This window comes from Glycine max, chromosome 7, assembly GCF_000004515.6.
Source record: "Glycine max cultivar Williams 82 chromosome 7, Glycine_max_v4.0, whole genome shotgun sequence".
In the NCBI taxonomy this organism is placed as follows: domain Eukaryota; kingdom Viridiplantae; phylum Streptophyta; class Magnoliopsida; order Fabales; family Fabaceae; genus Glycine; species Glycine max.
In genome coordinates, this window is record NC_038243.2 from 7,676,687 (window position 1) to 7,689,891 (window position 13,205).

Sequence of the window (13,205 nt, forward strand, 5' to 3'; positions counted from 1 at the left end):
TTATCAAATAATCATCATTAGTAAGAGAAAAAACAAGTACCATGTTTGATACACAATTATCAATCAATACAACATATACTTAATAATAACTATTCATCAACTTTTCCACAATTCCAATAAATCATGTTCAGTATGATACATGCACTTGACCTCAACTTTCAAATGCAATGTAGTACCATTCGTCAACGTGTTCATATGACACTCTCACTTAGGAATATTAGGCATCAAGTGTTGAAGTCACCTTGTTGTGCATAGACAACTCACCCTCCCTCCCGCTCATGGTGATCAACCTGAGTCTCAAGGGAGTTCCAAACTGAGTGGCATGCCCCCTAGTATAAGCATTTCCCCTCATGAGAAACTACAAGTACTTACTGATAAAGTTTATACTATTTCCATTCAGTATGAAGTATGAAACATGGGCATCATCAATGCACTAACCATGGATAATTAAAGATTATAAGTCATCCCCATCTAGAAATGCTTAAAACTCTTTAACCACTCTATTTTCCCATCAGGAATATCCATTATGGTCACTGCATCCCTCATGTACACACACAACATACATCATCACAATGACATTTCCAACATCAACAACATTTCATCTCAATGTCATTATCAACATCAACATCATCTCATCTCAATGACATTATCATCATCAACATCATCTCATTTCAATATTATCATCAATAACAACATCATTCTCAAATCAATAATATTACCAATAACATCATTCTTTATCAATATTATCATCAATAACAACATCATTTCATATCAATATTATCATAAAAACCAACATCGTCTCATATCAATTATTATCATCAATAATAACATCATTTCATATCAATATTATTATAAACACCAATATCGTCTTATATCAATTATTATCATCAATAACAACATCATCAGTAATCACATTCCACACACACATACATATAAATTTCATGCCTGAGATCCACGCTCCCCAGATCTTCAGACATCATAAGTTTAATAAAACGATAGTGTCATTTATCAATAACAGATGTATTGCATCCCATTAGTCAAAAACATTGTTTTTCTTGAAAACTAGCATGCACAGGGACAAAAATTCATTCCCATAATTGGGTTTCCTGACCCCAATTATGGTATCAAAGCCATAAATTATAATAAGTTCTCATTACCTATTGTGAGCTCTCCGTTAGCTCCTCTCTACGTCACTCAAAGACCTTTCTCATTCACGCTAATCGGTCCAAATGCAGAGTTCTATATACCAAATCAAAGGGAATTTAATATAGATTTAAAAAACAAGGTTAATAATAACATTTGGGATCAATTACCCCTGTCAAAATAAAATGGGCCAAGGGGTGTTTCTGGTTCTACTACAAAGAGACGTCATTTTGAAATTTCAATCACGCCAATGTGACTGAAGTTCAGCGAAGGTCACAAAAATAACATCAATTTTATAAAAAAAATATAATTTTTACAACGTCTCATTTTCAAGGGTATTTTAAAGGGAGTGTAAAAAATCCTATTACGGTACCTAAAACACAAGAGACAATAAGAGAAGCTCAAACTAACTAAGAGAAAGACATGGGAGCTTGTCCTCCACCGAATCCTTGAGGTAGATTCTGAGGATTTTGCTCTGATTAAAGCGTTCATCTCCGTGTGGTGCGGCTTGTGGTGGGCACCGGTGGTCGTGGGTGGTGGAGAAGGAGTTTCTCTGGTTGTTTGGACAGAGTTTTGAGAGAAAGAGACATGAAATCGTGTTTTTCACGCTGAAGAACATATTTATAGTTTGCAGATCTTGCTTAGCGAACTCATCTCGCTAAGTGGGAATCCACTTTTGGCGCTAAACACAACTTTTCACATTGATTGCAATTCCTCTCGGGTTAGGATTTGTGCTAAGCGCAATATTTCGCGCTGAGCGCAATTCCTCTCGGGTTGGAATTGCGCTTAGCATGCTTCTCACGCTAAGCGATATGTCAAAAAATGTTGTTTTGCAAATCTCAATGGTCAAAATGTGAAGACATAGGTTATGAATCCACAGTCCAAATTTGAAGATGATCCAACGGTTAAAGAGTTCAGGATCGTGGTTTTACCAAAATAAGTTTAGGTAAAACTTGAAATCTCATAATTTCAACCTAAATCAATAAAATTTCACATAATCAATTAACACGAGAAATACATTAAACATCAATTTACAGTTAGTAAAATTTCAGGATGTTACAAGGAGAGTTGGTGGCATGGTACGGCGCCTGGGAAGCGGGAGGAGGGTTGGTGGTGTGGGGTAGGGGAAGGGGGGGAGGGTTGGTGGCGTAGGGAAAGGGAAGGTTTGCATTGAGGGATATGAGGGTCTTTCTCATATTTGTAGGGGTTATAAACAAATAATTTAGGGCCCAATAGTAATTCCCCTTAACAACTTGTACTGATCCAACAAAAGTGAGAGAGAAAGAATTGGATCTTGCATACTCATAAGCCCAACCTAATTGAACTTGAAGAGGATGTTTGAAAAGGAGCTGATATTGGCCTATGAAAATTTGCTATTGGCCCCTACTAACACATGACAAAGACCTTAATATCCTTACTAAAACCTACCTTTCCCCACCACCCTTTCATCCTTTCCTCTTTCCCTTTTTTCATTCCTTGTGCACAATATTTTTTTCCAGTGTTTGTTAATACAATAGAATCACACTTTTGTTACATAATATTTTTCGCACCCCCACTAGTGCAGCGGAAGTATGTTTCCACTACACAAAATGAAAAATGGTATATTTGAAAATTTTGAATGTTGGTAGGAGCCAATAGTAACTCACTATTTGAAAACTATTAAGTCCTACTACATTAGGCCAATAAAGATAAACAAAAACGTATATAAGTACATTGGAAAAAAGTTTAAAATTGATTTTTGTACCATATTTGATATTGAGTTGAAAAACATTGAGTAGCTTTTGCATTAGTTCAAAAATCTTATATTTAATATTACTCATAATTTCATTTTATAATAAAAAAATCTAAACATATTTCATTCAAAATTAATTTTATTAATGCTCATCCAAATACACACTTAGGAGTATAAGTAAGAAGATAAAATGTATTTAGACCTATGGATACCTACAAAATATTCACAAATAAATATGATAAATACCCACTTGTTGGGATGAGTTCTGGACATGTACGCAAATTTGAATAGGGTTGGGTGATGTATGAGCACTCTCCCCACACCTTGCCTCACATCTATTATATATATATATATATATATATATATATATATATATATATATATAAAATAATTTAATTATATATTTTATTAATTATTAATTTAATAACTTTTTTTTGTTAAAGACGAGAGAAAGAATGAAAAACCAAGGCAAAAACAAGAGCGGACTAAAGTAAAGAAACAAGGACCAAGGGGGAAGGGGGAACTTGGCAGTAAAGAAACTAAGGCAAATATTTCTTTGATGAGTTGGCCGTACCAAATCTTATAATATAGAAATGATTTTTTTTTTTAAACTGAATTGTGTTTTTATTTTAACGTTGAATAGTGTTATAGCATGGTTTAAAATATTTAACGTTGAAAGGCTATATTTTGGTTTTAAAATTTGGCAAAATTATAAATTTGGTCTCCCTATTTGTTTCAAATTTATAATTTTAGTCCTTCTATACTTTAATTCATAAATTTAGTCCCCAAGTTTTTGCAATTCCGTTATTTCAGTCTTCAATCCCAAAATTAGACGTTGTCTATTGCTTGTGACGGTCACACACCGTGCTTTTATTGGACATTGTTGCGCCTTAATTAGATGTTAATTTCATGCACCTAATTAACGTCAACCTCCAATAAAATTACAAAACATGTGACGATCAATGTCCAATAAAAATGCAACACTTGACTATCAATGTAAGTAATTAATAGTCAATGTCCAATTTCGGGATTGGAGACTGGAATAATAGGATTATAAAAAATAAGGGGACTAAATTCATAAATTAAATTATAGGGGGACCAAATACAAATAGGGGACCAAATTTATAATTTTGCTTAAAAATTTTATAACAAAAAAGTTTCAATTTGATTTAATGTTTTCAATAGCATTTAAAATGGATTATTTGAATTCATTTAAAATTATGTTTTGATAATTTAAAAGTGAAATTTCAATTTACTTGCAATAATTTCTTTATTAATTTATTGACTTTATATATAAATAAAATGTAAGTAAAAAAATAGAAAATAAAAATATCATATATGTAATAAAGATTAAAGTTGTTACGATTATTCTTTCAAATGTAGATATAGGGCCGGATAGACCCTTCATTCTCATCTCAAAATGTAGGAGTGGTGAGAAAATTAGATTAAATGCATAAAAATTTAGGGTGTGTTTGGTTTACATTTTCATTTTCTGTTTTCATTTTTTGGAAATTGTTTTCATTTTCAAAAGATTAGAATTCTGAAAACATGTTTGGTTTGACTTCTTGTTTTTTGTTTTCATGAAATAAAAATACTGAAAATGTATGATATATTGATTTCTTGTCTTTTTGTATTTTTAGATTTGCTTAAAATTACAATTCATTGCCACAACAATTTTATTTTACCCGAAATGAGGTTTCTGTTTTCAACTAAAAACGAGATTTTATTATTTTCATTTTCTTGTTGTTTCCTATTTTCATTTTCACTGAAAATATTTTTAGAAATCCAACCAAACATATTTTCATTACCATTTTCTGTTTTTAGTGAAAATGAAAACAGAAAACAACTAAACCAAACATTCCCTTAAGTTCTATTTTCATTACTATACAAATTAAATGCATGAGAATTTGAGTTTGATTTTCATTCATAAAAAAAAAAAAATGTTAGTTGTCAGAAGTCCGGAGGTATTTTGTTTTTTTTACTACCACCAAAGTCCAAAACGCACAATATTATAACAAGTAATGATATTTCACAAAAAATATGACCTTGTTGTAAATAGTTATCTCACACTACTTTCTCTTTTCTTCCTATCTCTCTCGTTTATGTAGAAAATAGACATCACACACATACCACTATGGTTTATGAAAAATGCGTAAGAATTAGGATCAGGGATTTACATTAAACTGTTTCCCACCTAGCTAGGATTGCTCTATTCTAATTATAGTCACCTCATCTCGTGGCTCTCCGGAAATTAATCCAAATTTGATTTCAAATTAACAGAAAACATGGCAACCATTAAATGCAGCTGTCTATATTTCATTCTCCATTCACTCATTCATTTTCTTTTCCTTCAATCTGTTTTTACATTTTTTGCATTGGTTATCATGATAAGTCGTGTCTAGAATCAAGAAAAGGGGTGGTAGAGAAATAGCGGGTGGAGAAAACTGCTATAGTTAGATTTATAATTTTCCTTGTCATTTATGGTAATCAATGGCAAGCATTAACCTCTCATCCATTCATTCATAAAACAAACTCAACAGATTACTGCCCTCAAACCAACCCTACTATTTTCTGCTTCAAACATGCACCACAATTCATTGAAACAACATTAAGTTATTCATTTTCTCCTATACTTTTTGCTGACATTCTTTAACATCTCTTTTTGATTGAAGGGTTCTCTTTTGTTTCCCTTCTTTCTGTTCTCTCTCATTGAACAAATAGTACTTTAAAAAAAATCAAGAAGAGGGAACCCAACAAACATATCTTCAAGGCCAACATTTCAACACCCAATTACTTGTTCCTTTGTTTTTTTATAAAACAAAGGTGACAGTGTGACAATCTAAGTTGGTTTAATCAACGATGGTTCGAGCTTTTCATCGCCAAATTAGCATGCAGAAGTCTAAGTCTTTTCATTTCAGGAAGATGTTTGAGATCCCAGGGAAACATATCCACGGTTTATTTGATAAAGATCATGATGAAGCAGGTGAAAGTGATAGTAAGATTTACTCAAAAAGCTTTGAGTCTAGAAGCTCACTTGATCAGCAATTTGAAATTCAGCTCAATAGTGATCATAGTCCAGCAGCAAGCTTGGGTATTGAAGCACCTAGAATGCCTCCCAAGCCACCAACTGGTATATTTGTTCTTTAAATTTTAAGCCAAGTCATGATTGTGTCTAGATTTCAGATTGCACTTAAATTAGTCTGATCACCCCCTCAAAGTGATGAAATAAGATCATAAACTGTTTCTTAGTAGTTAGTAGAAGATCATCAATAACACTAAGCACAAAATGCTAAAAAAACACCTTTTGTGCTTTTATTTCAGAAGCTGACTTGATGAAGGAAAGGTTTGCTAAGCTGCTTTTAGGAGAAGACATGTCTGGTGCAGGGAATGGTGTTTCTTCAGCATTGGCTTTGTCAAATGCCATAACAAACCTGGCTGGTATATACCCTTTTTTTCTCTCCAATCTATGTGTGCCAATTGACTATTCTATTGCTACTGCTAGCTTGTAAAGGGATTGAAATGGTTTCCTCTTTTTGGAAGAGAAAGTGTGATTTCAATCATGGGGCTTGATTTCTATAAAATTAATAGATAGTGTAGTCATCTCAATTCAAATTCAAGCACATGCATATTATAACTGTGACTAACTGAAATGTGATCTCTCAAGTCTCAATGAAATTTCCATTCAATAATTTGTTTCCTGATTCAATGCAGCATCTGTTTTCGGAGAACAATCAAAGCTGGAGCCAATGTCCTCAGAAAGAAAGGCCAGGTGGAGAAAAGAAATTGAGTGGCTTCTATCTGTAACTGATTATATTGTTGAATTTGCTCCATCACAACAGATAGCTAAGGATGGAACAAGCATGGAGGTATGCAACCTTGTATAACTATAAATGAGAGGTCCAAAAATCTTGGTTTCATTTTTGTCATACATACAAAGTAATATGATCTGACATTATGTAGATCATGACTACACGGCAACGAACTGATCTGCTCATGAACATCCCCGCCTTGCGAAAGCTTGATGCAATGCTCATTGTAAGTAGCTAAATCTTATCTGAATCACTATTATTCAAATGACTTCATTTCAGCCACTGTGGACTAACCAGATAGCCAATGGAACAGGACACGTTAGACAACTTTAGAGATCAAAATGAGTTCTGGTATGTCTCTAAAAATGATGAGAATTCTGAGGATAACACTAACAGCCAAAGGAAGAGTGACAAATGGTGGCTACCAACAGTTAAAGTTCCCCCAACAGGGATGTCAGAACCGGCCGGAAAATGGATACAGTTCCAGAAGGACAATGTCAACCAAGTGCTTAAAGCAGCCATGGCAATAAATGCTCAAATACTATCAGAAATGGAGATCCCTGAAAATTACATTGAATCTCTCCCCAAGGTAGTACAGGGCCAGTTTGTCACAGATTAAAAAATAAGTGATTCTGATGTAAAATTATTCAGTGTTAAGTTTTTTAGAGATTTTTTTTTTAAAAAGCACAAGCTAATTTATTACTTTTTTTAAAAGAAAAAACTGATTTTATGAGAAAATATTCAAAATAGCTTCTGATTTTAGATTCTTTTCAGCTTCTTAATTTTTTTTTTAAATAGAAGTGATCTCTTTTACAAAAAAAAAAATGCTGTAACGAATGAACCCATTAGACCAAAACTAAGGATTTCTAATTGGCTTAATCACGTCTTTGGCAGAATGGTAGAGAAAGCCTTGGTGAATCAGTCTATAAGAGCATTACAGTGGAATACTTTGATCCTGGGCAATTTCTCTCAACAATGGACATGTCCACAGAGCATAAGGTGCTTGACCTCAAGAATAGGATTGAAGCTTCCATAGTGATATGGAGAAGGAAGATGACCAATAAGGATAGTAAGTCTGCGTGGAGTTCGGCAGTGAGCATTGAGAAGAGGGAACTCTTTGAGGAGAGAGCTGAGACAATATTGCTGATGCTCAAACATCAGTTCCCAGGACTTCCACAATCTTCACTTGACATTAGCAAAATCCAATACAACAAGGTGAAAACAACTTTGCAACTAGTTTGTTTGTTCATGTTATATTAATTATTACTCCCTTTATTCTTAATTATAAGACATAGTTGACTAGTTTATCCTTATTAAGAAAGTTGGTTAATTTAGTTATTAGCATTAAAATTGTTTATAATTATAATATTTTTCCAAATTTATCCTTAATTTTATTGAGAATCTATTCATCTTCTGCAATTTTCATAGGAGAGAGAAAGAGACAATTCATGATATTTTAGTCAAAAATTAATAAATGCAGAGATGAAATGAAGTCTTATTATAATCAAGAACAAAAAATTTGTTGACTATGTCTTGTAAATAGGGATAGAGGGAGTATATGTCTTCAAATTAGACGTTCACTAACAAAATTTGAATGCTTCCAAAATGAGCACAGGATGTTGGACAAGCTATTCTAGAGAGCTACTCAAGAGTAATAGAAAGCCTGGCTTACACAGTTATGTCAAGGATTGATGATGTCTTGTACGCTGATTCGGTGACAAAGAACCCTTCATTGGCAGTGAGCAGCAGAAGATATTCATTGGATTCTTCACCGGCGGCAACTGAGCAGACGTCCCCAAACTCTGAGGATGAGAATAGCTACTTACAATCTTCAGAGACACCTCCTTCAATGACTCTCTCAGATTTCATGGGTTGGAGTTCTACCAAGGGGGGGAGTGACATAAAGAATACTAATTCCACAAGAGACATAGAAGATACTAATTCCACAGGAGACATAGAAGAGTACGTGAAAGAAAAAGATGAAAAGAGTATAACTAAATCTCCAAAACTTACAACCCCATCGAAATCTTACTATTTGGAGAAGCTTGAGTACTTGAATGCTTTAAAAAGTCCCATAGCTCGACATTAATATCGATAACAAAATAGGGAAGGAGAAAAAGATTGGAGCACATAAAAAAGGAAGTTACAATGCACATGTAAACACCCATTGAGGCATTGGTTATGTTGGAGAGGACCCTACTTGATTAGAAACTCTTCTGTTCCGATCCCTTCCTTCCATGGAAAGGGAAGTTTGTATATAATTATGTATTGGGTCTTATGCTTCTTACTGAAACCACCTTGTACATTATGTCATACAGACTTAGATTGTGTAATTTCTGGACTGATTGTAAATTCTTTATTTCTTCACTTCAAATTTCAAAATAGTGGAAGATTGATAGTCCTGGTAAAATCGTTGTTGAAATCTTCTCCCTTTCTTTTTAAGCTCATTGGTTGCACTTGGAACCCAATTTGCCGGCTGTTGGTACCTCAAGTCTGCTCACTTCAAAAGTTTTAAGTTCAATGAGTATGAACATTCACATGTGCTAAATCTAAATCATTATAACCATGATGATATTTCCAACCAAAATTGCATAAATAACTACTTCAAAGTGCCTCGAAATATAAATATTTGCAAATAATGCTTGTTTCCTGAATCAAACAGCTAACATTGAACTGCCACATGAAAATGACAGACCACCAGCACCATGAGTACTTAAGGTGTTAGGATCCGAGGGCTTTTGACAAGGTAACCTCCTAGTATCTATGCTATTCTAAGTAAAAGATAAAAGCTGAGTGATAATTTTCCCTTGCTGTTATTTCATATTTCCTGGTATTTATAATGGGAATAACACTGGATAAGGATTGGCACTAAAGGCCTCAAGAGATAAGACAAAACAATAACAGAATTCTTAATATCCTAATAACAGAATTGGAAAATATCTGAATTCTGTTATAACTGCTTGTGTATGCAGAGCAAGGGAATTCCTAAGCTGGCTACTCAGGTCTGCTGGGTCTTCAGTGCCCTTTTGGGCCTGCTAGGTGCTGCTGTAGTATTGATATCATAAGGCTATTAGCACATGAAGCAATAGGCAACATTGTTTTTCATTGGATTCTTTTAGTACGCCGTATGAGCCATAAGATGTTACTGCCATGCAAGGATCTTCTATGGCGTGCAACCTTCGGGGAACCCTACAAAAGAAAATAAAAACAAGCCTTTCACAATTACAAATCTATGACTCGGGAGAAACCAGTTTATTACGTAACAAGCATCATGAACATTAAACAGGAAAGAGTATAGAAAACAAACTCACTTGGAAATGAAATGTAGGATTTGAAACTTTGGTTAAGACTGACAAACCGTCCCGAACAGGTACCACTATAGTTTTAGAATGGAAAGAAAATCATGTTAGAGATGCAACTCAAAGAAAGTCATGTAGAAGAACAAAATATTATACTGTTGCCATTATAAAAACACAGTTTTGTACCCATGGTCAAATTATGCTCCTTCAATGTAGTAAAACTGGTTGGCTTCAAATTCTTATCTCCATGTGGTTTTTGGGTGTACAAAAAGAGTGGCAAATCCTCATGTTTTTCTAGTATGTGTTTATCATCTAATTTAGAGGGGTCTTCAGTTTTAGAATCTCTGCATTGGATAAAAATAAAATATAATCAAGACCAAACTGAAATGTAAAATATAGTTCATTTTCATGATGAGAATACCATGGTCTTCCTTGGTTCTGACATTAATTATTGTCAGATTCATGAGGGTATTGACTATTGAGGAATGAGTACCTTAATTCCTCGCTGCTTGGTCTCTCAAGGATGGGTGCTGATCATGGAAAGCAAGTAAAAAACAAATGAGATAAAATGGAAAAACAATATATAATGGACTAATAATATAATGTAATTGATTTCAATAATTTTTTCCCCTATCAAAAGAATCAAGGGGTGCGGCATTAAATATTTACGAGATGATAAATATCGTGTATGGAGTCTTGGCACTTTCTCCCTCCATCTCATTTTTGTGAGTGCAAGCTTATCAGCATATTGTTCACATGAGAAAAGTCTCTGTCGAAAAGACCATCATCAATAACTGTCATTGATTTGCTGTATATGTTAAAGTTTAATTTCTTTTTTCTCCTCCACTGAAGCATTTATTTTATGATAGTGATATTCTTACATTAGTTTTGTACATTATATTGTGATCATAAATTTTTCATAAGATTTATATGTATCGTTACTAACAAGTTGTTTTTTTCAAACAAATATAAATTAATAAGCAAAATACACATAAAACTATTAGCTACCATAAGTAAGTTGTTAATGTTACAGATTGGTTTGATAATACTATTATCCTCTATTTTATGAAAATGCATAATGTTTTAGATAACATTATGCATATTTTGAGCAAGTGCAAAGTAATAATACTAACTTGTTTAAGGCACTGGATTTTAGACTCAGCCTCAGAAAATGCATTTGTTTGAGAAATAAGGCCATCAAGATTAGCCGAGACGTTCCCAAGATGATCAACTACAGTGACCATGACCCTGCATATGTATTCTTTTGTATTTTCCAACACACTGCAAGATATACATATCCCAATCAGTCGCAGGTCATAATGTCCATCCGACAAACAAATTTTTTATTTCTAAATAAAAATTAGAAAGCTCAATGAAAAAAAAAAGAATAACAGTATAAAATCTAAACTTTTAGCACCATATTTCTTGGATTTCTTAGCAAATTGTGTGACATTCTAAAAGCACTACAACAATAATATCTAGTGTGAACGATATACTTCTCCTCTTCATATTCATACCTTCCTAAATCAGCACACATAGACATGGTTATTAAAATTTAATTTTCATGCATCAGATTTATTACAAAAGTCAATTAGCTTATCATATATATGACAATTTATGGTTGGATGACCGTCTGTCAAGGCATTAAAATAAAATTCTAGCCATTTACATTCATTGATTTGTGTATTATGTTATGCCAAAACATTATGGTTATGCCTATTGATTGGGGACACAACTTTAACCCAAAACAAGGGTGGAAAATGAACTTCTAAGCCCAAGCCTGAACTTATATGGGCTGGTGCAACACCAGGGTGACACTCAGAAAGGCCCCCCACAGGCCACAAATGTTAGCAAATTATTCAACACAAGGATAAAATCTTTCCATGTAGACATGCCTGGTCACATGTAATGTCTACATACATGGACCACCATAGGGAAAATGAATCCTGAACCTGATAGCAAACTGTCAAAGATAAAAACACAAGGCTGAAGCCAAAGGCAGAAAATAACATTCAGATAAGTATAAGAGTGTAGAAAGGACTCACTCTCTCTTAGCTTCACTTTTCAAGAAAGTTGTTTCACAATAATCTGCGGCATGGTGCAACTGAGACTGCAATTCTCTTAGCTCCTAAAAACCACCATAACCACCAAAACATGGAACTTCATTGAAAAACTGTAGAATTCTAGAACAACAGAAAGAATATATACAATACAACAGAGTACACGTGCATATATAGATACTAGATAGATATAGTTATATTATATATGAACCTGAAGAGACTTGTGAAAGTGCATGTTTTCTTCTACTTCAGTCTCAGCAGCTTCTGTCTTTTCAAGGGAAGGAGACTTGAAATCCACCTCCATGCTCTTGTTACTTGCTTCAGAAGAAGAAACAAAAGTTTAAGTTGTGAAAACAATTCTAAGACAAATATAGACTTCACAAGAGCTCCTTATCTACTCCTTTTGCTGAATGAGACTTGTGGATGTATGGGAGTATATATATATGCCTTGTTTTTGTGCAGCTTATAAGGGAGTGACGAAAAGGGGTTATGTCATGTCACCAATCAAGGCTTGTGTTGAAACAAACAAAACTCAATAAAGAGCTGATTAGCAAGCACGAAAAATTTGGTGGAATATGACAAACAACAGTTTCAGTCCCGTGACATTCTGTTTTTCCCTTTTGTAAGCTTTTATGTTAAAAGTCATGGTAATCACTGACACCATATTGTAAACACTACACTAGTACTTGCATTAAACATACACATTTAATTTTATACCCATATAAAAATTGACTGTACAAACTATTGTAGGTTACAACTGCTGGTTCGGATTATCTTCAAAATTCTTTTGAGAAAGACAAGATAGTGTTGATTTTACTCGTACTATCTCAGAATATATATATATATGATAAGGTAAAAACAAAATCAAATAATTGCTTCATATTTTGAATGGCACATGAAGGGATGAGATTGTTCAGATTTGGTTTGAGTTAAATGGTACACGCAACTATGCAAAGGGCTCATGTGATGGATGTTGATAAATAGATATATAGGCACATCTGTACAGGATGCCTCTCAATGAAGAAACGACAGTGTGCCCTAGTGCCTCAATTAAGCAAATGATTCTAGTCCTTTTTTTTTAAAAGTGGGATAGAATTAATTTTGAATCATTGAATATAGTTGGAATGAGTGCAAATTAATTTTAATTTATAAAGTTTACATT

The 13,205-nt window shown here is 33.6% G+C and overlaps 2 protein-coding genes across 2 annotated transcripts; one reads left to right on the top strand and one right to left on the bottom strand.

The window, feature by feature from the left end:
* The first annotated feature begins 4,932 nt into the window (after window positions 1–4,932).
* On the top strand, window positions 4,933–9,094 carry LOC100787455 (rho guanine nucleotide exchange factor 8). Its single transcript, XM_003528871.5, has 7 exons — window positions 4,933–6,005; window positions 6,197–6,313; window positions 6,587–6,741; window positions 6,836–6,910; window positions 6,998–7,273; window positions 7,579–7,899; window positions 8,300–9,094. Exons 1-7 carry the CDS (start codon window positions 5,735–5,737, stop codon window positions 8,771–8,773), a joined length of 1,689 nt encoding a protein of 562 aa, XP_003528919.1. The 5' UTR covers window positions 4,933–5,734; the 3' UTR covers window positions 8,774–9,094.
* Window positions 9,095–9,271: 177 nt separating this feature from the next.
* On the bottom strand, window positions 9,272–12,625 carry LOC100792562 (probable protein ABIL5). The gene is made up of 8 exons (XM_003528881.5): window positions 12,255–12,625; window positions 12,029–12,111; window positions 11,117–11,264; window positions 10,653–10,752; window positions 10,477–10,513; window positions 10,170–10,327; window positions 9,996–10,060; window positions 9,272–9,873 (listed from the first exon to the last, which is right to left on the bottom strand). The coding sequence occupies exons 1-8, from the start codon at window positions 12,345–12,347 to the stop codon at window positions 9,787–9,789; spliced, it is 771 nt and encodes a 256-aa protein (XP_003528929.1). The 5' UTR covers window positions 12,348–12,625; the 3' UTR covers window positions 9,272–9,786.
* Window positions 12,626–13,205: the final 580 nt, after the last annotated feature.

Coding starts and splice junctions, on each gene's coding strand:
- LOC100792562 (XM_003528881.5), bottom strand. CDS start 12,347: ATGGAGGTGGATTTCAAGTCTCCTTCCCTTGAAAAGACAGAAGCTGCT. Junction 11,265..12,028: donor AAAAGTGAAGCTAAGAGAGA/GTGAGTCCTTTC, acceptor TATATCTTGCAG/TGTGTTGGAAAATACAAAAG. Junction 10,514..10,652: donor TACACGATATTTATCATCTC/GTAAATATTTAA, acceptor TTCCATGATCAG/CACCCATCCTTGAGAGACCA.
- LOC100787455 (XM_003528871.5), top strand. CDS start 5,735: ATGGTTCGAGCTTTTCATCGCCAAATTAGCATGCAGAAGTCTAAGTCT. Junction 6,742..6,835: donor AGGATGGAACAAGCATGGAG/GTATGCAACCTT, acceptor GACATTATGTAG/ATCATGACTACACGGCAACG. Junction 7,900..8,299: donor GCAAAATCCAATACAACAAG/GTGAAAACAACT, acceptor AAATGAGCACAG/GATGTTGGACAAGCTATTCT.